This window comes from Pipistrellus kuhlii, unplaced genomic scaffold (assembly GCF_014108245.1).
Source record: "Pipistrellus kuhlii isolate mPipKuh1 unplaced genomic scaffold, mPipKuh1.p scaffold_m20_p_20, whole genome shotgun sequence".
In the NCBI taxonomy this organism is placed as follows: Eukaryota; Metazoa; Chordata; class Mammalia; order Chiroptera; family Vespertilionidae; genus Pipistrellus; species Pipistrellus kuhlii.
The window spans coordinates 12,951,596-12,978,083 of NW_023425516.1; the positions used below are offsets into that span (position 1 = coordinate 12,951,596).

Below are 26,488 nucleotides of genomic sequence, written 5' to 3' on the forward strand. Positions count from 1 at the left end.
TACCTTTTCCAAGATGATTTATTTCATTTATCAACAACATGAGGTCAGGAAAGCCCAGGTGTAGGGGATCTTATCACTAGAACCAGTCTCAAGCAACCTTATGCATCTCTGCTCCCTCTCCAGTCCTTGGGCGCTCTCAATTGCTCTCCCGGCTGCTGGGTGGGTGAGGGGCCCACAGAAGGGGACTCAATATACCTCAGCCGCCTCACCGGGTGCCAGGGCACAGATCCCTTTGGCGGACACCTTCTCAGCCCAGCAGGGATCAGAACCAGGGAGGCCCAGACAGCTGGTGATGGCACACCCTGTGGGAATGGAGCAGCAGCAGGCCTGGTAAACCCCTTCAGGGGACCAGAGCCTTCTCAAACACTTCTCCACAGCCAGGATCTACAGAGCCCCACAAAGACCTGCTGCAAGCAGGCAGATAGGCTGGTGTGAAGGGAGGGTGGCAAGAGCCAGCTGGCTGGGGGTGCAGGGTGCAGAAGGAAGGGCCGCAATGCCCTGGGGTAAAGTGCTCTGGCCTGGGCGGCCCTCGGAGCTCCTGCCACCCTTCCCTTCCTGCTGACACTAGCCCCAGAGCCCTAATCTTCGCTGGAGTTGTCAAACTCCTCCCAGTCAGATACACTCATCGCCTCCGAGGCGAAGTCCGGGTCGGCCTGGCGGTCAGGGGTCCCGTGGGACGGCTCCAGGAGCAGGGAGCGGGGCAGGGTGAGCACACAGGCCGCCAGGCCCGAGATGGAGTTGTCCAGCTGGGGCCCCTCCTCCCAGCAGTCCTTCTCCACGTCGTAGATGTGCACGTAGCCCGTGCGGCTGTTGCGGTTGTGTGAGCGGCCGCCCAGCACGTAGATCCTGTTGTCCAGCACAGCAATGCCAGGCTCGCCATGCCCCACGGGCAGTGGGCAGACAGAGGACCACTGCCCGGATGTGCAGCTGTAGCAGGCCACCTGCAAAATCAAGGCCGGAGTAAAGCCGGGGCACCGGCTGGGACGGGGCTGCCAGCCTCGCCTGGACCAGCTGGGCAGGACAGCACTCTCAGCCAGGCCCTGGATTCGAACCAAAGCTGAGGGATATGCAGAGCTGTGCAGGAAGGGTCAGGGCCAGTGTTAAAACATCCTGTCCAAGGGCCAGACTGACACTCTGTCCCATCTCCAGGCCATCAGTCAGCCTGTGGAGATGGCTGTTCCAGTTGGTGGCTGTTATTTCCATGGTCTGGTGGTACTGGTTCTCTCCCCTCCATAAGACTGAAGATGACTGAGGTCCCATGTGATATCTTTACTCCCACCCCTCAGCCCCCACCCCCGACAGCACCCCGCACCAGGTGGAAGTGCAAATAAAATATGGAAATAACTACTGCTAACGACCCTCAATGTTCTCTTTTCTCAAAATGCCCCCAAAATAAACAAATACATGGAAAATGTTCAACCTACTAGTAACTAAAAAAATGCAAAAAGCCTGGTGGGCGTGGCTCAGTGGTTAAGCATCAACCCATGAACCAGGAGATCAGGGTTCAATTCTCAGTCAGGGCATATGCCCGGGGTTGCAAGCTCGACCCCCAGGGTGGGGCATGCAGGAGGCAGTCGATCAATAATTCTCTCTCAGCATTGATGTTTCTGTCTCTTTCTCCCTCTTCCTTCCTCTCTGAAATCAATAAAAATATGTTTTTTAAAAATGTAAAATAGCCAAAACCGATTTGGCTCAGTGGATAGAACGTTGGCCTGCGGATTGAAGGGTCCTGGGTTCGATTCCGGTCAAGGGCATGTGCCTTTGTTGCAGGCACATCCCGGTGAGGGGTGTGCAGGAGGCAGCTAATCGATGTTTCTCTCTCATCAACGTTTCTAACTTTCTATTCCTCTCCCTTTATCTCTGTAAACAATCAATAAAAAATATATTTTAAAAAAATGTAAAATAGCCCTGGCTGTCAGTGGATAGAGCATTGACCTGCGGACCGAGGAGTCCCAGGTTCGATTCTGGTCAAGGGCATGTACCTTGATTGTGGTCACATCCCATGGGGGGGGAGGGAGTGCAGGAGGCAGCTGATCGATGTTTCTAGCTCTCTACCCCTCTCCCTTTCTCTCTGTAAAAAAAATCAATAAAATATTTTTAAAATATATTTTATTGATTTTATACAGAGAGGAAGGGAGAGAGATAGAGAGTTAGAAACATCGATGAGAGAGAGTCATCGATCAGCTGCCTCTTGCACACCCCCTACTGGGGATATGCCCGCAACCAAGGTACATGCCCTTGACCGGAATCGAACCCAGGTCCCTTCAGTCCCCAAGCCGATGCTCTATCCATTGAGCTAAACCGGTTTCGGCAAAAAATGTAAAATAAATGGTCAGGAAAAATTGTCAACTGTTAATCAGCAACCATAACCAAAACCCATAAAACCAAATGCTGGTGAAGATGTACTGATGCTATACTGCTAGGCACTTGTCTGACAAAGCCAGAAAAATAGCAATTTGGCAATATGTATGAAGAGCCATACAAATCTTACCTTTTTGACTCAATAATCAGCTTTGGTTCTCCAGCTAGGATACGCAGAATACTGGCCCTCCAAAGACCATGTCCTCATTTCTAGAACTTGTGTTACTGAACACAGCAGAAGGGACTCTGCAGACGTGATTAAGGGTGTGAACATGGATAAGGGAGGTTATCCTGGTGGAACCACTTAGTTTCACAAGCCCTTGAAAGCGGAAGGGAAGGTGTGACAGGAGAGATGAGAAGGACGACCTGCCCTTGTTGGCTCTGAAGATGAAGTGGCCCCATGCCAGGGAATGCAGAGGTCTCTAGAAGCCATAAAGGGCCTTTAGCTGACAGCCCGAAAGGAAACAGGGACCTCAGTCCTACAACCATAAAGAACTGAATCTGCTGAAACCGGTTTGGCTCAGTGGATAGAACATCAGTCTGTGGACTGAAGGGTCCCGGATTCAATTCTGGTCAAGGGCATATGCTCAGTAGGGGTCTTGCAGGAGGCAGCCGATCAATGATTCTCATCATTGAGGTTTCTATTTCTCTCTTCCTCTGTGAAATCACTAAAAATACAAATAAATGAAAAGGAGGCACATGTCACAAATAATTTTTCATCCATAACCATAGGGAGGGGCAGAACAGCGAGTGTGTAAGGTAGCCCAGCCGCACTTACCTGGTGCACATCCCTCCTGGAGCCAATATCGTTGTTGCTGCCCCCGATCACATACAGCTTGTCCAGGAGGGTGGCCATGCCGTGCCAGGCCCTCCGCACAGGCCCATCGGCCAGAGCTTGCCAGGTGTTGCTGTCTGGGTCGTAGCAGTGTGTCTCCCTTAGGTAGTCCTCCCCTCTGCGGCCGCAGGTAACGTACATCTTCCCCTCCAGGGTGGCGCCAGCATGAGCATACACCTACACGGGCCACCAAGAGAGCAGGGGCAGATGGGGAGGGGCAAGAGAGCAGTGAGGGAGGGCGGCCCGTGGCCTTTGCCAAGGCTGCTCCTACCCCTCAACTGCCTGCCACTTCCCTTTTCGGTACTGTTTTTGACAGTTTTGGTATCAGGGTAATATTAATTTTATAAGATGAATTTGGTTATCAGTGTAATATTAACTTTATAAGATGAATTCCCTCCTCCTCTTTTCTGGGGGGAAAATCATGCAGAACTGGTGCCAATTTTTCTTTAAATGTTTGTGAGAATAAGAATTCTCCAGTGAGCCGAAACCTGTCTAGCTTAGTGAATAGAGGGTCGGCCTGCAGACTGAAAGGTCCCAGGTTCAATTCCAGTCAAGGGCATGTACATTAGTTGCATGTAGAGGGTGTGCAAGAGGCAGCTGATCCATGTTTCTAGCTCTCTATACCTCTCCCTTCCTCTCTGTAAAAAAATCAATAAAATATATATATAAAAAATGAATTCTCCAGTGAAATCACCTGCGCCTACACATTCCTCAACAGGTATAGAGCTATTCAATTTATCTGTTTTATGCTGAGCAAGTTGTGAAGATTGTAGTTTTTTGTGTGTTTTTTTGCTTTTTGTTTTTTTAAAATATATTTTATTGATTTTTTACAGAGAGGAAGAGAGAGGAGAGGGATAGAGAGTTAGAAACATCGATGAGAAACATCGATCAGCTGCCTCTTGCACACCCCCCACTGGGGATGTGCCCGCAACCAAGTACATGCCCTTGACCGGAATCGAACCTGGGACCACTCAGTCCACAGGCTGATGCTCTGTCACTGAACCAAACCGGTTTTGGCGAGATTGTAGTTTTTTTTTTGAGGAATTGGCCCATGTCATCTAAGTCGTCAAATTTACATGTGTAGAGTTGTTTGTATTATTCTCTTTTGACGTCTACAGGATTTACAGGAAAGCTCAATTTCATCCTTAATATTTAAATTCTGTCTTCTCCCTCTCTCTCTTTTTTTTTGGTCAGTCTTGATTGAAGTTTGTCAATTTTATTGATCTTGTGGGGAAAGAAAAACACAGTTTTTTGGTTGATTTTTCCCTACCTTTTATCTGCTTTTAATTTCCTTGGTCTCTGCTCTTTTTATTACTTCCCCTCTTTTGTTTGATTTGGATATACTTAGCTCTTCTTTTTTCAGGTCTTTGAGGTAGGAGTTAGGTTATTGATTTGAGACACACACACCCCTCTCATGGATGCTCTTAGTGCCACAAAACTTCCTGGTAGAACAACTGTAGCTAGGTACAATAAATCTTTGTGTTGCTTACTAGTTTCCAACAGCCTGGTCAGTTTACCTCCAAACTATAGCTCAAATCCATCCATCTTCTTCCTTCTCCAATAGCCTCTACCCTCGCACAGAACTTCTGTCCTTGTTCCCTGCTCCTCTAAATCCTCTTCTCTTCACAAGCACTTTCCCTTTCTCAGAATACACTACGAAGTCCCCTCCTGGCCTATAAGGTCCTTCCTCCCTCAGTCTGACACATCCTCAAATGAACCTTCCCCAAATAGTCTATCTAGATCTGTCCTGCTAAAGCCTCCCCCGCAACTCCCCCCACCAGCTCTGTTTAGCTCAACCTCCTCTTAATTTCCTCATCGCACTTACTACAATTGGCAATTACTGTACAGATTTGTAGGCTATAAAGACCATGGGGAACCTTTGTCATTTCTTGTCCTCAATGCATCCCCAGGTATTAGAAAACAGGTAGGTGAAAAAGAAAAAAACAAAAAGGGTGCTTAATAAATAGTTGCTGAATAAATGAATGTATGAAGTAAGGAACATTGGCAGTCAGGAAGACGTTAACTAAACTGGTGGTCTGCGAGGTCCAACAGGTTAGCGATGGATGGACTAAAGGATAAGGCTGCCCCTCTGTGGCCACACTGAGAACGGCAGCTTCCCAAACAAAGATCCCTCAGGCTCCTCCCCCATCTAGCACCCTTGCAGAGAGGAATTCAGTTCATCCTCATCCCCCAGGTGTCAAGGTGTCCTGACATTTTCCAAGCAAAATATGCTCCTTTCTCCAGATCAGGGGTAGAGAGTATGCTTCTAGAGGGGCTCCCTTCCCAAAAAAGCTGAGGAGCTAAGAGCATGCCAGCTTTCCCTGCCTGAAAGGAATCATGGGAGGAGACCCTGACCTTGGAGAGGAGCAGGACTCATCAGGGAGTCCCCTAGCTCCCAAGAGTCCAAGTCTAAGGGTGAGAGATAAAGAGGGATAAAGAGTCAAAGTCTAAGGGTGAGAGAGAAAGAGGGGATGTGTGGAAAGAGGTTCAGAAAGGCAGGAGCTCATTTCTGCTAAGGTCCCAGGGCTAGTTCAGTGGAGCCCAAGGCAGAGCCCCGCTCACCCACCATGACATTTCCTGCTTCTGAGGTGCTCAGGGATCCCCAAAGGTGTGTAACAGATGCTCTGAAAATTACAATGCCAGCACCAACAGGGTACATACCCTGCTCTCAGAGGCTGAAACCTGGGACATGGGGGATCAGCTAGCCGCCTCCTTGCCCTGGGACCTCAGATCTGGTTTTGGGGACAGGCTCCAAGTACCTCACAATCATAGAACAAAAGAGGGACCTCCCTAAAGTAAACATCTCCAAACTGGAACAAACCAAGGTTCTGTGTAGGAGGCACATGATCTAAAAACAAACAAACAAACAAACAAACAAACAAAAAACCTTGAAAAAATAAAAATTCTCATGCGTTTTTGGCATTTTAAAGGCCCCACCCTCCAAGGGACTGTAGGGGAGAAGTGTGAGGCTTCTGAGCCTTCATCTCTCTTGTCTACCATCTGGACACATCCTAGCTCCTCTCAGCTGTGCTAAAGGACAGATGAGGGGAAGGTTTCTACATTTGAACTTCAGAATTACAGTAGCTTCCAGGGCCATGGTGGAAGACAAGAAGGGGTGGAATTCTGGGGAATGCGGTCTGATGCTTCATCAGCTCTCCCCAAGTAGTGGGCAGAACCTCAGCGGCCCCCCTCCTGCTCTCAGGGCAGGGTGTCTGGAGGGATGTGGACTCAGCTCACTGGCCCCGATTCCCTGGCTGGGTCTTTGGCTCATTCTGCACACCCCAGAAAGGAGAGCGGGTGGGACAAACCCCTCTTGGAAGGGCTTCTTTACCTCCCTCTTGAGCGGGGCCACATAGGCCCAGGTGTTGGTGGTAGGGTCATAGCGCTCCACGGCATTCAGGTCAGTGTGGTAGTCACGGCCCGCCACTGCGTAGATGTACCCGCCCACGACACACACACACAGGTCGGCGTGCTCCTGCTGCAGGGACTGGATCTGGAACCAGCGGTTGTGCCGCGGGTCATACCTTTTGAGGGGACATGAGGACAGCATATCACTGACAGGCGAGACAGCACCTCCTGCTCTGCCCATGTCTCATGAACCCTCCCATCATCTGCTTCCACACACTAGCACACACCCACTCACAGCACGGCAGCAGGCTGTACACACCTGGGAGGTGTGGCCAGAAGCCTCCTGGGTTTCTGCCCACAAAGCTGGTCCCTTCCAGTGTAGCCTCTGGCATGGTTCTTAGCCCACTCTACTACCCACCCCAGACTGACCGAAGGCTGTTCTGTCAGCCACCTCCATCTCACCTCACGGCCCCCACAGCCCTGCCCCCATTCATTCAGGATGACCATGAGCTGTGGATGGACACAACAGGCTCCAAGCCTCTAGCTACACCAACACTCCCTCAGGGGTGGTCTGCTCGAGCCTGCCATGGGCACAGTGCCCACCCGTGCTCATCATAACCCACCTCTTCAGCTCTTCATGCGCCTCATGCTTCCTGACCTCCCCAGCTGGGTGCCCTCTCTACTTCTCCGGGTCTCCCTCTTTGTGGGAGTCAAGGTGCTATCTCCCACACCAGACTGTGAGTATCAAGAGGGTGGAGTCCTCTGGGATGCCAGGCGTTCCCATGACGCTGGAGGAGTCAGCCTGGTCTGTAGGAGCACTGCTGGACCAACTGGGAGAAAAGCTGATTGCTACTGAGTTACTGCTGAGCCCCAGCACCATGTGAGCGGTTAACCGTTACCATAAGCTGCTCTCCTGACATGGAGGCCACTTTCACTCCCTTTTCACTGGAGATGCAGTTGTCCCCAAGTCACAGCCCTTCACTCTCCTTCCTTCTCATCAGCCTTTATAAAAAAGTCTAATCCCCATGCAGCGTCACCCTGCACTCCTGGCAAAGCCCACCCTACCCTCTTCTGCCTTCAAAGGGCTTTGAATTCTCAACCCAGGTGTTCTCAGACCCTCCAGACCAACTAGCTATAGTCCTTGCTTTCTCCTGCACTTTAGACCTACAATGCACCCTCCTCCCATCCATCTCCAGCTGGCTACTCACCTGTCCTAAATGGAACCCCGTGCTCCCTCTATCCATTGACTCTATCCACACCAGCAAAGCTCCAGGTCACACTCCAAAATCCTAGCACTGTAGCTCGGGCCCTTCAAAGTCCTAGTCCTACCCCACTTTCCGGCCCCCAGGCTCGCCCCACTTCCAGGGAGCCTCCTATTGCCTCTACCCCTTCTGGCCGTGCCCCAGGCCTGATGCTCTGCAGGGCCTATGTGGTGTGTTGTTTGGTTGAACACAGATGATCACAAAGCCTTAAGGACCCAGGGCCCTGTGAGCCTGAGGCCCAAAGCCCACTCTTTCCCTGACCAGCATCTGGCCCTTTTCCTGGGCATCCACCCACCCAGGGTCTGCACTGGAGCTCCTACATCGGGAGCCTCCTTGCTCAATGGCCAATGCATAGACACAGCACCTTTCAGGTAAGTGTTTTATTTCTACACAGGAAGACAAACTCCAAAGAGAATAGGTCAAACTTCAAGTAGTTCTGAAGAGAGTGAATGAGTTCTTTGGCCCGTGTCATATGCTGTTTGGTGAGGAAATCAGATGCATCCTTTGCCCCAAAGCACAAGTTAGGCACATCCTGCAGCTGATTCTTCCTACCCTCCACCCAGGAATTCCAGGAAACAAGCTGTCTCAGGAGTAAGGGCTACAAGAGACAGAACATGCACCTGGGTCACACACAGACGCAAGCCTGAATCCCAGTTCTGCCCGTTTCCTTGGGTGCATCTGGACATTCACTCAGTCTCTGCACCTGTCCAATAAGGTGACGCCATCTGCCTAGAAAAGCTATCATGAAGGATCAGAAAGGACAACATACATAAAAAGGATCCTTGTTAACCTGAGGGAAGTTTGTAAAGGACCAAGGTCACACCTATATTTCTAGACCTCGTAGCACCTGATCAGCATGGCACCTGATCAAGGTACATCATGCTTAATAAATTAACTGTCTGCTTAATAAATTAATGAAGGAGTAAAATTACTAGCAGTGAAATCATTTCTTCACTCTACAGATATGTACTGGCCACCCAACATGGATCAGGCATTTCTCAGTGCTGGGGATCCAGAGGGAAACTCAAGACAAGGGCCCTGCTTTCTATCAGAATTGGAAACAAGCTAAAGAGAACAGAGTGCTCAGTATAATGCAGGTACCACAAATATAATGATGATGATGATGATGATGATGTTGTAAGGAAAGTGATCCACCTGGCAGCAAGGTCTGGGGAGAGCAAAGCTCTCACAGAGATGAAGGGCCTCCTTCATAACTGTAATTTTGCTAATTAGGCTCTACAGCAGTGATCCCACAGGTTGAGAACTGCTAGCAGGGTAGCCTAGGACCATCAGAAAACACAATATTTACATTATGATTCATTAACAGTAGCAAAATTACAGTTATGAAGTAGCAACGAAAATAATTTTATGGTTGGGGGTCACCACAACATGAGGAACTGTATTAATGGGTCGCATGCGGCATTGGAACGGTTGAGAACCACTGCTCTAGATGCTTCCGCTTATTCCTTCTGGTCTCCTGCCCTCACAGCTTCCAGAGTTCACTTGGCTTTGTGGCTTCAGATTTAAGGACACACACACACACACACATACACACACACACACACACACACACACACACACCAATAATTTAAAGTAGGGGTGTCGAACTCAATCAGAGAAGGGGCCAAAATCTAAAATCCAGCCTAAATCGCGGGCCGAATGGTTTACTGAACAGTCATAAACTGTCATTGTGATGGAAATGCAGCGGAGTGCAGTGATGACAGCGCGGTGCGGGCCACATTGCAAGGCCTGGCGGGACGGATTTGGCCCGTGGGCCTTGTGTTTGACACATGTGATTTAAAGGCACCAAAGAAAAAGTCTACTAAACTTAATAAGAACCACAGTTTCACTGATTTCTTATCTCCCAACTGTGTCCTAAATTCCACATTTTCCTCTTTAATGGATTAATTTTCCACTTTGTTAGAATAAATCCCCAAGTAATATCCTTTTTCTAATAAAAAGCTTTATTATTGCATATAAGGATATGATCAGTTTTTAATCATTTTAATGCAGATTGTGGATCTTTCAATTGCAAACTCAGAAGTGAAATCTAGAGTTGGTACAAATATGTTCTGGGCTCTTGTTAAATTTAGTAGACTATTTCTTCGGAATTTCCATGACTCAAGCATTCCCATAACTAGTAATGAAGTTCATTACAATTATAACATTATTTGAAATATACTGTAAGCCATGGGAATGCCTAAGGGGGAAAAAGTTATTATTCTAAGAAGGGTCAGAACATGTGGCAACATGAGACCAGCTACTACCAGGTAAGGCAGGTAGGTAGTTTTCAGAAGGCCAGAGCTATGAAAAAGGTGCAAAGATAGAAGGTAGATACTAAAGATGCAATCAAAGAAAGAAACAGTGGTATCTTGGAGGCAAATACAATTTGCTCCAAAAGAGGTAACTTTTTAAAAAATATTTTTTAATTGAATTTTTTAGAGAGAGGGAGGGCGAGGGAGAGAGAGCCAGAAACATTGATGAGAGAGAAACATCAATCAGCTGCCTCCTGCACACCCCCACTGGGAATGCACCCACAACCAAGGTTCATGCCCCTGACCTGAATCAAACCTGGGACCCTTGAGTCCACAGGCTGACATTCTATCCACTGACCCAAATGGCATAGGGCAAAAGAGATAACTTTTTATATAGTTTCTGTACCAATGCTTTAAAATATAACCTGGTAAGTCCCTAGCTCCTTAATGTGCAAACCCTAATTTACTGCAAAATCTTGTGTTCTTATATTCTGAAAGTCTATAGGTTCAAAGGCTGGTGAAATAATGGAAGGGGGAAGGGGAGAGAACCAAACTCTTAGATCAAATCAAAATCCATCTTCCGCCGAAACCTGTTTGGCTCAGTGGTAGAGCGTCTGTCTGCGGACTGAAAGGTCCCAGGTTCGATTCCGGTCAGGGGCTTGGACATTGGTTGCGGGCACATCCCCGGTGAGGGGTGTGCAGGAGGCAGCTGGTCAATGTTTCTCTCTCATCGTAGCTCTCTCTCTCGCTTCCTCTCCGTAAAAAATCAATAAAATATATATTTTTTAAAAATCCATCTCCCATCTAGCAGCTTTAAGAATTCACTAGGCCCTAACTGGGTTGGCTCAATGGATAGAGCGTCGGCCTGGGGACTGAAAGGTCCCAGGTTTGATTCTGGTCAAGAGCATGTACCTTAGTTGTGGGCACATCCCCAGTAGGGTGTGTGCAGGAGGCAGCTGATCGATGTTTCTTTATCACTGATGTTTCTAACTCTCTATCGCTCTCCCTTCCTCTCTGTAAAAAAATAAATAAAATATATTAAAAAAGAAAAAAAAAAGAATCCACCTGGAGAGTCCTAGCCGGTTTAGCTCAGTGGATAGAGCACTGGCCTGAGAACTGAAGGGTCCCAGGTTCGATTTGGGTCAAGGGCTCGATCCCCAGAAGGGATGTGGCTTGCAGGAGGCAGCCTATCAATGATTCTCTCCCATCACTGATGTTTCTATCTTTTTCTCCCTCTCACTTCCTCTCTGAAATCAATTTAAATATATATATAGGAATCCACTGGGAGATTAAGGAAACATTGGCTCTGTAGAGATGACAGACCCAGGAGATCCTCCCAACCACCTTGCCAGATGCTCTCATTGTTGCCTGCTCCCATTAGGCAGGTCTCACAACCGCACCTGTCGCAGTGATCCACTTCCTGCGTGAAGTCTGAGGCTGCAGTTATCAATCACAGGGCTTATATTAGCATTTTCCAGAGTCCAGCGTGGGTCTCATAGCACATGTTCAAGAAAGGGGAATTTAGACCAATCTTCTATGAAACTGCATGTAACAGGCCAGACTCTGGGCTAGCAGCATCCCTGCAGGCACACAACCACCCTGCCATGTGCTGAGGGCTGGAGGCCATGATATTCTGGAGACATCTGCTTTACAGGTCTGCGGTTGCTCAGCAGGGAGATCTGACCTTGGCTCTCCAAATGGGAAGCTGAGTGCCTTAAAATACAAACTTCGAGGCTTGGCTAGAGGGAGGCTTGAACCTGGTGCTGCCACACCCTCCGGGGAAGGCATTTGGGATGGCTGCAAGTACTGCTTCCTGGCTTTGGGCCTCATCAGGCTAACAAAGGTAATCTCTGCCTGAGCCCAGATCAGAAGTGGCTGAGGAATGGTCACTTCCACCTCCGTCCTAGTCACCATGCTTCTGAGAGGCATAGACAGGCCAGACCCCACACCACCCTCATCCCAGAAGATACAATAAAATCAAGGACATGAACTTGGTCTGCACCAAACTCAAAGATGCAAGAAGCAGTGGGAACTCTTGCTCTCCCTCTGCGGTACCATCTTTCAGTCTGTGCAGGTGGAAACTTCCCACAGGCGTCAAATCCCAAGAAATCAAACCAAAGTACAGTGGACGGGACCTGAAAACCTATTGGCCCTGTGGAATCAGCCTCATAGACTGACAGAGCTAAAGCCTCCTACAGAGCATGGCAGTCCTCCAAACCCCCCTCAGAAAACTTCTTTCTCTGGAGACGACTCTGCTGACAGCATACACCGCCTCACACACCTCGGTCTCGCAGGAGACTCCAGGCAGTTGCTGCTGAGGACGGAGTAGACCCCAGGGGAAGGGTGGGGATTTGGCAAGAAATTCAGTGGTGCCTGTTGGCCTTTCCTGCATCCCAGAGCTGAGGACTGCACACTCAGGGGAGCAGTAGCAATAGGAAGTCATTATCCATTACAGTGGTGCCTCACACAACGAACTTAATTCGTTCCAGGAGCAAGTTTGTTATGCGAAAAGTTCGTTATGTGAAATGCGTTTTCCCATAACAATACATGTTAAAAAAAATAATTCGTTCTGTAGCATAAAATATGCTAAGATGACATAAAAAAAGATAATTTTTTTGTTATTATTTTTATTTAGATACATCATGATATAAAAAAAATATTGAGTTTAACTTAAAAGGACGACTGCCGTGATACGTGCGTGATTTAATTCGTAATGAAGAACGATTGCCGCGATACGTGCTTAAGTTAAGCGCAGTGACTAACGACTGCCTGCAGTGCCTGTGCGGAAGGATGCAATACATCGGCAGCGACCGTGGAAGCTCGGGCGAAGCAGTCGTGGAAGCTCGGGCAAAGCGGTCGTGGAAGCTCGGGCGACTTCGTTGTGTGAAACGAAGTTCATTGTATGAATCATGAAATGAAGTTCGTTGTGTGCAGCGTTCGCTGTGCGAGGCGTTCTTTATGCGAGGCACCACTGTATATCCATTACTGGCTTGTGGTCAGAAGAGCAAAGCAGACAAAGGGAAGCTAGGGCGAGTTGTGTCAAAATTCAAGAGAAGGCAAAATGGAAGGGGCAACTGCCTGTCCATGCTCCCAACTCCTAAATCCCCTCCTTCTGAGGCCTAACCACCCTTCCTGCCGCCGACTTCCCTCCCCCGCGCAAAGCCAAGTGCAGAGTGACAACTCAGCCAGCCCCCCCCCTCCCCGCCCCCCGACAAGACAGCAGGGCGTGATCCAGAGGTGAGTGTGCTACTGAGAAGGGGACAAAGAGCGAAAGAAAGCAATCCAGGTCCCCTTCTTATGTCACCACCATCTACATTCTCCAATTAAACCTGCAATTTGTTCCACAAAACGGGTACCCCAACAAGCACAAGATTAATATAAAAGGCTGATCACCTTGGTCCATGGTGGTGTGCCCATGCAGAACCCCTCCCTATCCAGCCCTCTGAGCCCATGATCCCTACACTACAGCATCACCCACAGAAATATGGCCAGGGGTCCCTTCTTACCTCCAGCATCGGGACTCAGCGCGGAATCCCTGGACATTGTTGTCCCCTCCAATCAGATACACAAAGTTGTTGAGCACCGCAATGCCCTGGTTGGACATCCGGGGGGCCAGGGAGGATGTGAAGTGCTTCCACTCTCCCAGCAGGGGGTTCAGGTACTTGGCCTGGTCACTGAGGACAGTGGATGGTGTGGAGTGAATGCCCCCAAAGCCCACAACGCACTGGAAGTCTGACCGCAGCTCTGTCTGTGGGCTCTGTAGGCTGGGCTGCAGGCTCTCGTTCTGGTGGTACATGAGAGCATTGGCCACTGTGTCCTTCAGTGGGCTGGGGTCCAGCTTGTCATGCAGCCGCTGAAGGACCTCGGGTTCCATTAGGGGAAACCGCACTGTCTCAAGGAGCCTGGGGGGCTCTTGCAACGAGATCTGGTCTGCTTGCACCTGCTCCAGGGTGTAATGGTAGAGCAGGGCACCCTCATACACCTCGGTCTCGCAGGAGACCTCCAGGCGGTTGCTGCTGAGGAGGGAGTAGACCTTCTCCAGAGGAAGCTGGCGGTACTTGTCAGTCCTCGAGAAGGCCACAAAGTTTTTGAGGATGTAGGTGTCCAGCTGCTTGGTCAAATGGTTCAAGTCAAATAGCTCTGCCAGCCGGTAGACATCAAGGATGTTCTCCTCATCCACCCAGGACATGAGGAAATCACAGCAGAAATGGATGATTTCTGGGATCTGTGAAGAAAACAAGACTCATTCAAGCTGGGAAACGGTGTCTGGGTGCAGAAGACAGTGACAGTAGTTACATGCCTTACATGGCTGTCCTCTGAAGCAGGTTCCGCTCCCCCGGACCCCCTTACCATCCCAACCTTTCCTGGAGCAGAGGCTGGTGCAGGCACTTTCCCCAACACTAGAGACAAATGGGGTTCGCTGCAGATGGACTGGGTTTAAATCCTGGCTCAGAGGTGATTTGCAGAATGCTCTTAACCTCGCTGAGCCTCACTTTGCTTATCTATAACACAGGGATAAAGTAGAAAGGAATAATTTCAAGTGACATCATGCCTAGGAACTCCCTGGCACAGAATGGACCCCTGATATATGTCGGTTGCCTTTTAGATAAAAAGTACTGGATCTCGCCCTAACTGGTTTGGCTCAGTGGACAGAGCCTCGGCCTGTGGACTAAAGGTCCCGAGTTCAATTCCACTTAAGGGCATGTACCTTGGTTGCGGGCACATCCCCAGTAGAGGGTGTGCAGGAGGCGCCTGATCCATGTTTCTCTCTCATCGATGTTTCTAACTATCCCTCTTCTTTCCCCTCTGTAAAAATCAATAATAAACAAACAAACAAATAAATAAATAAAGTAAGTCAGTACTGGATCTCCAGAGCTGCACATGGCCACTGTGTCCACTGTCCCTGGTGTGGAATGCCTCTGGGACCTCCACCCTACCCCCCAGCTCCTTTCTCCTGCTACAACCCCCACAACTGGAGGCCCAGCCAAAGCTTCAGGCCCGGGAAACCTGCCCACTCCCCCAAGAGAAAGGCCCTAAGCTACCCATATACTATGTTTCTCTCTTCCTTTCCCTTCCTCTCTCCAAAAAAATTAATAGGAAACCACCAGCAGGGCATTCCCAAACATCCACCCAGCACTCAACCTGACCCAGAGTTCCTAAAAAGCTGAAAGCCATGCTGCCAGGGCAGAGGCCTGCTCAACTCATCAAGGGGGCTCCCAGGTGGCCTGCACCTTCCCTTCCCCAACCGTTCAGAAGGCCCAGTGGATTGGAAGGAGGGCAAGGGAGGGCATGACACTAAGGTGGGAGCTGAGAATTGGGCCACAGAGTTAAAGGACACCAAACCCTTTAACCAAAGGGTTATTACCAGTAGGTAACCAAAGCATGAGAGAATAAAAGAGACAGAGAGAAGAGCTCTAGGGAAAGCTGCCCAGGTATTGCTAAATTCTTTAGGAAAACAGGATTTGGGAATTTCTCTAAAAACAGGACCACCTCACTTTTTCAGCATCATTAACAAATTGACCAGGGCACATGGAGCAATTCTGCTGGCATCTGAAGCTTAAAATAAACATTTATAATGGTTTTACTTTTATTTTCCAGGTGATATGTTAAGGGCTGAATAAAAACCTGTGAAGTTCCAGGCATGTATTTCCCCAAAGGGAATGTCACCAGAGGGCATTGTCAGTCTTTACTGACATGAGGGCATGAAAGTCTTTACTCAACCACAACTTCTCTCTTAGCCCGAACTTCTGCTTTGCTTCTTCTTCCTAAAATACTACTTCTTCTTTCTCATGGGCAGGACACCAAGGACTAGGCAGAAGGTGAGAGCAAACTGCCCTCAGTGGGCTCCCAGAGAACCAAAGCCTCCTACAGCAGGACTGTGTTGCCTCCCCATTGCCAGAGCGGTGGGGACTCTCACAGAGGAGTCACCTCAGGCCCTCCCCATGAAGGAGAGCCACGCCGTGCCACGCCACGCCACGCCACGCCACGCCGTGCCACGCCACGCCACGCCGTGCCACGCTACGCCACGCCACGCCACGCCACGCGGGGTCAGAGGATGACTCACTGGGGTGATCTTGCTGGAATTCAGACCCAGGGCACAGCATGTGGGGAGGGGGCAAGTCACCAACAGCTAGTAGCTACACAAACAAACATGATCTGATGGCCTATGGACTTGGAACTGTTATGCCAAGTAAAACTTGCTTTAAAAATATCATTGCATACCCCTACCTGACTTGGCTCAGTGGACAGAACATTGGCCTGCAGACTGAAGGGTCCTGGGTTTGATTCCAGTCAAGGGCACATGCCTAGGTTGCAGGCTCAATATCCAGTAGGGGGCATGCAGGAGGCGGCCAATCAATGATTCTCTCTCATCATTGATGTTTCTACTCTCTCTCCTTCTCCCTTCATTTCTGAAATCAATGAAAAAAATATTTTTTTTAAAAAAAAAACAACAAAAAAACATTGCATAGAAGCCCAATATATTAAAAATAAAACAAAATAAAGCCGGGCTGTTCAAGATGAAGTGGGGGTTCCCTCTCCCACCCTGAGGGTAATGGCACAGGAGCTCAGGGTAGGGCTTCCAGATGCCCTGAACAGGTTGGTTTCCCTATGACTTGAGTTTTTTCTGACTGCCCCAAATATGCTCTGACCTGAAAAAAGGTGAGGATTAGCGGGCCAGTGTGGTTCAGTGGTTGAGTTTCAACCTATGAACCAGTAGGCCATGATTCGATTCCTGGTCAGGGCACATGCCCAGGTTGCAGGCTTGATCCCCAATGAGGCAACTGATCAATGATTCTCTCTCATTATCGACTCTCTCTCATCAATGACATTTCTCTCTCTCTCTAACTCTCCCTTACTCTCTGAAATCAATTAAAAAATATTTTTTAAGCCAAGACTGGTTTGGCTCAATGGATAGAGCATCGGCTTGGGGACTGAAAGGACCCGGGTTCGATTCCGGTCAAGGACATGTACCTTGGTTGCGGGCATATCCCCAGTAGGGGGTGTACAAGAGGCAGCTGATCGATGACTCTCTCTCATTGATGTTTCTGGCTTTCTATCTCTCTCCCTTCCTCTCTGTACAAAATCAATAAAATATATTTTAAAAAATATATACATATATATATTTTAAAAGGTGAGGATAATGAATTTACTTTCAAGAAATATGGGAAGAGATGTCTCTCAAGCCCAATCATGCTGTCTGATGGACAGCTCTTCATAAGAGTAAAGGCATGTGCAGGCCCAGCCTGTGTAAGTGCACCAACACTGCTAAGAGTCAATGCAGTTTTCTAAAATGTATATTACACTGTCAGCCTCAGAAGACTTTTTTTTTTTTTATTCTGTAGGAAAATAAGTACTTAAAGTTCAATAAAAAGGGTAAAGCAGCTTCAGAGATCAACAAGACCAAGTAGAGAGGATGGGCAGAAAGGGCCGAGGCAGCAACCCTGGGGGAAGCTCAGCTTCGCCAGATGCCAGCATCCACAGGATGTCATAGGCTCGGTTTCCACCATTCATTTACGTGCAGGACCTTTCCAGGGGCAGGGAGATCCAGGAAGACGTAAAGGAACGAGCAGAAAAGCAAAGGCTAAACGCAGAGGAGGAACCTGGACCTGACAACCTATACAGCAGCTCTGCTCTGTGCCCAGAGCTGGCCAAGCCAAGCACTTCCTGGGGGCTTCTTACTGCCTCGTGTTCTCACCTGCCTGACCCACCCCCATGCCGGTGCCTGGCAGGCACCCAGGGAAACCACACCGATGGATGGGTGTCTGCCTTGCTCCAATGAGGTGAGCCTCACCTGAAGCTGGCAGGCGGCCACCAGCGTCTCCTGGACATTGCTCAGGCTGAGCTCCAGCTCGGAAGTGTATATGAAATGCAGGATTTGGCACATGGCATTGTAGGACACACCGTGGATTAGGACCTCTTCCTGTTCCATTTCCTTCAAGCCCCCAGCAAACATTCCTCTGCAAAGTGAAGACACGAGACAGCGGAGTTATACTAATTGGGCCACCAGCCCAGGCTGCAAAGAGCATGAGCAGCCAGACCGAGGAGCGGGCTGATCCAGCACCACTGTGCAACAGGACGGTGGCTCAATCTGAGCACTGAGTCATCCCACAAAAGGCATCCACAAGTTCCTGACCAAGTTTGAGCAACCATCCTAAAAACTGCCCTGTGTCCCCTTTCATGGGCCCTAGGGAGTTACTCGTGAGCCTCCTAGGGGTAGAGACCATGTCTGGCTTGCTTTCTGCTGCCTCCACTAAGTATACTTCCTGAATCACAGCAGCAGCCCAGAGCATGTTAGAAAGAATGAATGAATGGGAGTCATCCCGTTCAGTACATACTTACTGAGCACCTACTACATGCCAGGTACTATCCCAAGAGCAGAAGAGAAGAAGTAACAGTTAAGTACTGTGGCAAGATTCCTACATACAAAAAGCTAAATGCTAGGAAGAATGATAAACAACAAAGAAGCAAGGTATTTCAGACTGTGGGAATACTGCGAAGAAACTCAATAGGACATCTGATTGAGGAGAGCATGCCTGGGAGAGCAGAGCAGGTGAAGAACAATTGGGGCAAGGAAGGCCCACTCTGAGAAATTGAAGTGAGACCAGGCAGCACCTCCCCAGCCAAGATACAGTGTTCTAGGAGGAAACAAACACCCGTGTGCAGGGCAAGGACAAGCTTTGCACACAGGCAGCCAGGGCAAAAGGGGAGTGAGCTGGAGATAAGATACTTGGCCAAGTCCTGCTACCCCCAGGGCAGGGTAGAGTCTAGATTTAAATCCAAGCATAATAAGATGCTATCAGGGAATTTTATGCAGGAGCATGGCGTGAGCTGACTGACTCTTCAAATTCAGGTGCTGTTGACCATAGTGGAAGGGCTGAGAAGGACCACCCTTCCAAAATATACGGAAGGGTGACAGCCTCTTCCTCCTCTGCTCCAGGCATCAGTTCCCCTTCCCAGAGCAGCTCTAGCTCTAGAGGCAGTCCACATATCTACCCTATTTTGATTCAATACACCTTGAAATATATCATTATTGGAATACAGAGCACTGAAAAGGCTATCATAATTGATTTAACCCTTTCCTGTTGGGGTGCACTTGGTTTACTTCTAATCTCCCTTTTTTCTTTTTTAAGTATTTTTTATTTATTTATTACAGAGAGGAAGAGAGAGGGAGAGAGAGTTAGAAACATCGATGAGAGAGAAACATCGATCAGCTGCCTCTTGCACACACCTCCCACTGGGGATGTGCCTGCAACCAAGTACATGCCCTTGAACGGAATCGAACCTGGGACCCTTCAGTCCGCAGGCCGTTGCTCTATCCACTGAACTAAATCGGTTAAGGCTAATCTCCCTGTTATCATCCAATGGATAGCCCTATTCCCACATTTTGCACATGTGACTAGGATTAATTCCTACAGAAGCAATTGTTGGAACAAAGGCTTTATGTATATTAACACTGATAGGACTGTCCATATGCTATAAATGAGACAGGTAATCTCACCAAATGTTTAAGAGATGTGGCACTGAAAGACTGAGACCTAAACTGTCACCGTGTCTTTTTAAAAAGAGTGTGTGGCCAAAACCGGTTTGGCTCAGTGGATAGAGCTTCGGCCTGCGGACTGAAGGGTCCCGGGTTCGATTCTGGTCAAGGGCATGTACCTTGGTTGCAGGCACATCCCCAGTGGGGGGGGTGCAAGAGGCAGCTGATCGATGTTTCTCTTATCGATGTTTCTACTCTCTATCCCTCTCTCTTCCTCTCTGTAAAAAGTCAATAAAAACACATATATATATATTTTTAAAAGTGTGTGGCCCTAGCCGGTTTGGCTCAGTGATAGAGCATCAGCCTATGGACTGAGGTATCCTGGGTCTCATTCAGGTCAAGGGCACATGCCAGGGTTGTTGGCTCAATCCAGTAGGGGGCGTGCAGGAGGCAGCTGACCAATGATTCTCTCTCATCATTGATGTTTTTATCTCTCTCCCTCTCCCTTCATCTCTGAAATCAATAAAAATAAATAAATACATAAACAAACAAATAAATAAATAGTGTGTGTGTCACCCTAGCAGGTTTGGCTCAATGGACAGAGCATCAGCCTGTGGACTGAAAGGTACTGAGTTCGATTCCAGTCAGGGGCATATGCCCAGGTTGTGGGCTCGATCCCCAGTAGGGGGAGTTCAGGAGGCAGCTGACCAATGATTCTCTCTCATCATTGATGTTTCAATCTCTCTCTCCTTCTCTCTTCCTCTCTGAAATCAATAAAAAACATATTTTTTAAAAGTGTGTGTGCATACATGCAGAGAGAAAGCAAATATGGCAAAATGTTAACAACTAGTATTCAAGTATTCATAATACAATATTCTTTCAACTTTCCCACAGATTGGAAATTTTTCAAAATAAAATGTTGGGAAGCCAGAGTAAAGTAGAAAGAAAATCTGTTTTATACCAAGATACTGTACTTAGAGAAGAAATTTGATTTTATGAAGTATAGTATTACAAGTAAAGCCAAACTTATCAAGCATATCATCTTCAAAAGAAAAGAGAACATACCTTAGAGACAGATGAACAGTTGAAAGAAAAATAAACCCTAACACCCCTTCTGTCTCTTCTGCTGCTCAGCAAGTCACCAAACAAGCAGTAAGAGTAGCTAAGGATGAAGAGGGTGCCTGCCAGCTTCTGGCGGGTCCCTCATGCCCAATCATGTCAGTGCCAACACATCTGCCCAGTGGAGCCCAGATTACCCTATGATTTTACTTACGAGCAGAGGTGTATGAAACTCACCTGAAGTAATCACAGGACGCAGCCAGCAGGATGCGATGGGCTTCGATGTGTCTCCCCTCCACCACCAGGACCACATCGAAGAGGATGCCACTGTCCCGAAGAGCCAGGAGCCCCCGGAGCAGGGCCTGGGAGTGCTGTGAGCTTCGGTAGGTGTTGTTGACACAGTGTGGGTGTGAGGGCTGCGTGGGCAACTTGCACAGCTGGGTGAACTCCTGCTCCTCTGCCATTCTCACCACCACAGCAGACCTCACCACCTTGGCCGTCAGCTGACAAGAGAGAGGGGATCAGGAATGAGTAAGGGAGGCGACACCACATCGCAGACGACTGGCCAGCTCTGCTCCCAGCAGCACCTGTTTCTCCCTCCAGCTTACCTGTGCTGCCCCTGTGGTCTCAAACGCTCTAATTCCCTCTCCCCTCCCACCACTTGTCCAAACTTGGGACCTTCTTTCTGGTGACCTGTGTTCCTTCATTGCCAAGAGTCTTTATCCCGTCTCCTTCAGCATCACTGTAACACAAGGGTTCTGGGACGTGTAATGAAATTCCCACCCACCTTGGACCCACCGTATCATCACCCTGAGCCTCAGGTTCCTCAACTGAAAAAAGGGAAACAGCCCGGCTGGCGTGGCTCAGTGTCTGAGCGTCGACCAATGCACCTGGAGTAGATGGTTCAATTCCCGGTCAGGGCATATGCTCGGGTTGCGGGCTCGATCCCGTGTGGGGCGTGCAGGAGGTAGCGAGGCAATGATTCTCATCACTTGATGTTTGTATCTCTCTCTCCCTTCCTCTCTGAAATCATTAAAAAAATAAAATAAAATATATATATATTATTATTTTTTTAAGGGAAATAGTAAAAGAGGAACATAAAGCATCAGCACAGACCAGGTTCTCAAGAGCCCTTTCTCTCTTCCTGAGAAAGAGCAAAACAGGGTCTCTCCACACAAGAATGAATCATAAGAATGACAACAGGCACTTGGTTCTCTAGTGAGGCACTCTCTCCAAATTTATCCCAGGGCTGTTCAAGTGGCTGATATCACCTTTAATGAGTGGGGTCTTTGCCAAGAATAGCTAGTGTGACTGATGCTCTGTCTTTTCTAGTAATCCTGGGAGCATAAAAGTAGTAACTGTCACATCAATCTCTCTCACACTCTGCTTACTAAGTATGTGGCCTCAGATAAGTGACTTATTTTTAAGCCTATCTGCAATTCTAGAAAATGGGGATAACCATAGCATCTACCTCACTGAGATGCTATATGGAGGTGGATTATATAAAACACACATGTACAAGGCTTTAGCCTTGATGTTTCTCTCTCTGTCTCTCCCCCACCCCTACACTCTCTTTAACTATAATGGGAAAAAATATTCTTGGATAAGGATTCACAAATTCTCACACACACACACAGGACCTGCCTTTTTAACCGACATTCGGAGATTCAAGATCATCTGCATCATGTTTTAAATTCAAGGTTTCCGCCAGGCCAATGTTGCAACCTATGAACCAGGAGGTCATGGTTCAATTCCTGGTCAGGGCACATGCCCAGGTTGCGGACTTGATCCCCAGTAGGGGGCATGCAGAAGGCAGCCTATCAATGATTCTTATCATTGATGTTTCTATCTTTCTCTCCTCTCCCTTCTAATGAAACCAATAAAAATATTTTAAAAATAAATAAAGTCAAGGTTACCTTCTAATACTTGAGTCAGAATGTTAAAAAAAAAAATGATTTGAATATTAAAAAAAAAAAAAAAAAAAAGGTTTGAACACGAGGCTCAAAAACTAATCAGTAAAACCAACACACTTTGGCCACACACTCCAAACCAACCAGAAGTGACCACAGACAGCCGGCTGCTCTGGATCAGGGGGCGGCAGTCCTGCCCCACAGTGTAGTCAAGCGTCACACTCTCGGAGCAGCGGTCACCAACCTTTTAGACATCGCGGACCACTGCTCCAGAGCACAGCCAGCCAGTTGGCGGCGCAGAGGAGCCACCTGCCACAGGGCCTTGAACATCTACCTGCCTGCCCCACCTCTAGCTACTACTGTCCCCTCCTGTAAATGTTTCTTCTCCAATTCCCTAACGCAGAGGTCAGCAAACTCATTGGTCAAAAGAGCCAAATATCAACAGTACAACGATGGAAATTTCTTTTGAGAGCCAAATTTTTTAAACTTAAACTTCTTCTAATGCCACTTCTTCAAAATAGACTTGCCCAGGCCATGGTGTTTTGTGGAAGAGCCACACTCAAGGGGCCAAAGAGCCACCTGTGGCTCACGAGCTGCAGTTTGCTGACTACGGCCCTATTGTATTTTATCAGAGAAAATGGAAAACAAAACTTGCCTCTGACTACTACTGGGGTTCAGGAGCACCACTGCCTCCTCCTCCTCTCCCAGGACCTGCTTCCTTTGGACCCTCCATAGCTTCCCGTCCAACACGCTCTCCTCTGTGCTGGCCCCTCTGTAGGCCTCTGCCCACTCACTCCTTCTTCCCCACCCTCTTGTGAAGCCAAGGCCCTCATGCTGACCAACGTCTTGCCTGGAAACTGCCCTGGACAATTCTCTTTTCTGACTTCTTCCCTTCAGCCAACACACACTGCCCAAGAGCCTCCCCTGCATTCCCAATCACACCTGCAGCTAGATTCCTAATCCAGCCAGAAGCCCTCCCAATTGGTCTAGTTTTGTTACTGAGACAACCACCATTTCCATGTCAGAAACCTCATGGTCTCAATGGTCTCTTTTCCTGACATTAGACTCTGTAATGCCATTCCACCATCTCAGATGACCACCCTATTCCTCCACAACCACCACTTCGGATCAAACCGCAGCAATAGCATCCCAACTGGTTTCCTACCAAACATCACGTCCTCCACAGCTCCCCCAAACGCCCCATGAGTGTGCCACCTGACTTCTCAAATGCTGGCTCCATACTGCCTCCTACTTGGGGCTCCGGTGATGTGGCTCAAAAACACTCCTCAGTACTCTGTCACAACACTAGACAACCGTGAAAATGAGCAAATTAGAACTCAAGCATGCCAACATGAAGAAATCTCAAAGCCACACAGAAAAAGAATGGCACACTGCAGAATGTGTGTAGTACAATTTTCTTTACAAAAACTTTGGGGGGGGGGGGGACACTTTGAAAACAGACAAAACAATATTGTCCAATACTTACAGATAGGTGTTATGGTATGAAATAATATAGACACATAGGAATTCAGAGTCATGATTATCTCCAGGAAGAAAAAAGGGAATGTTTTTCGGGGGTGGGGGTGGGGGGGGAGACACACAAAATCAAAACAAAATATGAGGATCTGGTAGGGAGAAGTGGTATGTTATTCTCTGTACTTTTTCTGTCACTGTGAAATATTTAATAACTGAATTCTCAAACTTTTTTTGAATATGTAATACATTCACTTGATTCATATTCAAAACGCACAACCAGGCACACTGTTTTGAAACCTAAATTTCCTTCCCACCTACAGCCCAACCAGAAGAAAGTACAATTATTTCCCCAACCCTTCCAAGTGGTACCTGTGGAGTCACAGGAGAATGTCTCCATCCACGTCCTCCCCCCTTTTACTAGTCTTGTATATAATTTCATGTACCTCCCACATCCCATTGTATGGACAACCATTCTTTTCTGAACATCTGGGTTTCCTCCATTTGCTATTGCAAACAATTTTGCACTGAAAATCATGATGATGTGCCATCTATGCAGCAGGAAAATTCCCTAGCTACAGAACTGAATCATTCCAACTTTAGTGTATGTCATTTAAATGGCTATTGCCATACTGCCCTCCTGTGAAATTGTACCAATTTATTTTCCCACCAGCAAAGGCGTGAGAACCCGATTCCAACCGCTGACTAGATCACAACAGTCTTTCTTTTTTATCTTTGCTGACTTAGTTGAAAAACAATATCTGACAGTGTAACTACTTTTGGTAGTTCATGGTTGACAAAATCATTAAAACTGGCAGGTGTTGCTCACTGGTTAGAGTGTGCCCGGGACACCGAGGGGTCCCAGGCTGGAATCCTGGTCAAGGGCAGGTCCCTGGGTTGCAGGTTCGATCCCCCACCCCAGTTGGAGCTTGTGTGGGAGGCAACCAACCAATGTGTCTCTCTCACAACCATGTTTTTTATTTCTTTCTCCCCCTTCACTCTCTCTAAAAAGCAATAGAAAACTATTTAAATAAATACACCTAAAACCAAAAGTCAATTGCAGTACATCCTTTGTGATTCCTTCCCCATGCCTGTTTTTCTGAAATATTGTTCTTAGGAGCTTACAGGGTGTACCCTCCTTTCTCCTAACTGCAGAAGAGAACAGGAAGCTTATGTCCCAAGTAGATATAAACCGAAGGGCAACACAACAAAGTTTCACGAGCTCATGCATGACAAGAGTCAAAGCATTTCTCATGCCTTTTCCACTCAAACCATCGACTGAACAGGCACCTAACTGTTCTGTAGAGCCAAGCCCCTCAAGGAACCTCAATCCTGGGCAGCATGAAGCCGGGTCTGCAACAAAGGGGGAGAGGGACAGCTCGGGAAGGGAGAAAAGGAGGAAGTGGGTCCTTCTTCCCAGGCGGGGAAGCCTTCGCAGGGGTGCCAGGAAGCAGATTTGGAGCATCTCGGCGGCCAACCCTGCGGCCCCGGCCGGCCCCGCGGAGGCCGGGCGCGAGGGGGCGAGGGCGGCCTGGGGGAGGAGCCGCGGGCGGCGGCGGTGGCGATAGTGGCGGCTCCGAGGTCTGGCGCGACCGGGGTTGGAAGTAGCACCGGCGGCCGCAGCTTCAGGACCCGCGGTTTTGCACTGACAGCGCGATCCCTGGCTCCTCGGCGCGGGCTGCCGAGGCTGGGGGCTCTCCTGGCTGCAGCCCCCGGGGCCCAGACCCTCCGGCCGGGCGCGCGGCTGAGGAAACTGAGGCTCGCGGGCTGAGGTCCAAGGTCACCCCCGGGGCAACGCCAACCCAGCCCGGACCCACCCGCCTGTTGCAGGAGCCGCCCGCCCGCGCAGCGTGGAGGGTCGTCGCCGGGAAGGCCGCGCTCGGACCCGCAGAGGATCGCCGGGCCGCCAGGGGGCTGGGAGGCCCCAGGGCCCCACTGCCCCGCGGGGGCGCCAGCTCCCGGCCCCGCCGCAGCCGGGTCCCGCCCGCCGAGCCCCCCGCGCCCCCCGCGCCCCCCGCCACGTCAGGCCCCTGGCCCTCCTCAGGCCGCAGCCCCGCGCCTCCCGCCGGCGTCCGCCCCCGCGTCGCCGGGCCCCCCGGGCTGCTTGCCGGCGCCCCGCGACCTCGCCCGGAGCCGGCCCCTCCGCCGCCCGCGCTCCCCGCTGCCCTTCCCGCCCGGCCGGCCGGCCCGCGCCTCCGCTCACCTGGCGCCGCCGGAGCCGAGGCCGCTCTTGCGGGAGGCGGGGCGGGCGCGCGCGGGAGGCGGGGCCTCGGCGGCGTCAGGTGGTCGTGCCGCGCAGGCGCGGGGGTGGCGGGGGGGGCCGTGGGGGACACACACACTGAGGCCGGAGGGCGGGGCGGGCTGGCGCCGTGGGGGCCCCGGACGAGGGCAGGGGCGCCGTGAGGGCGGCTCGGTTCCCCTCAGAGGAGAAGGGCGACCGCTGACCGTGCGTCTCCGCACCTGGCACGGCTCCAGGCAAACGGCGGGGCCGAACGAGTGCCTTCACA

General features: G+C 49.4%; 1 protein-coding gene across 1 annotated transcript; it reads right to left on the bottom strand.

Moving 5' to 3' along the window:
* KLHL22 (kelch like family member 22) lies at window positions 1-26,234 on the bottom strand. The gene is made up of 7 exons (XM_036449535.2): window positions 26,185-26,234; window positions 20,836-21,101; window positions 17,854-18,019; window positions 13,568-14,286; window positions 6,528-6,720; window positions 3,140-3,373; window positions 1-941 (listed from the first exon to the last, which is right to left on the bottom strand). Exons 2-7 carry the CDS (start codon window positions 21,060-21,062, stop codon window positions 579-581), a joined length of 1,902 nt encoding a protein of 633 aa, XP_036305428.1. The 5' UTR covers window positions 21,063-21,101; window positions 26,185-26,234; the 3' UTR covers window positions 1-578.
* Window positions 26,235-26,488: the final 254 nt, after the last annotated feature.

Bases quoted from the DNA above. Each gene is read 5' to 3' on its own strand.
- KLHL22 (XM_036449535.2), bottom strand. From the start codon at position 21,062: ATGGCAGAGGAGCAGGAGTTCACCCAGCTGTGCAAGTTGCCCACGCAG. The intron at 14,287-17,853 runs GTGAGGCTCACC...TTTTCTTCACAG, and splicing joins TGGCCGCCTGCCAGCTTCAG to ATCCCAGAAATCATCCATTT. The intron at 6,721-13,567 runs GTAAGAAGGGAC...TCCCCTCAAAAG, and splicing joins GCTGAGTCCCGATGCTGGAG to GTATGACCCGCGGCACAACC.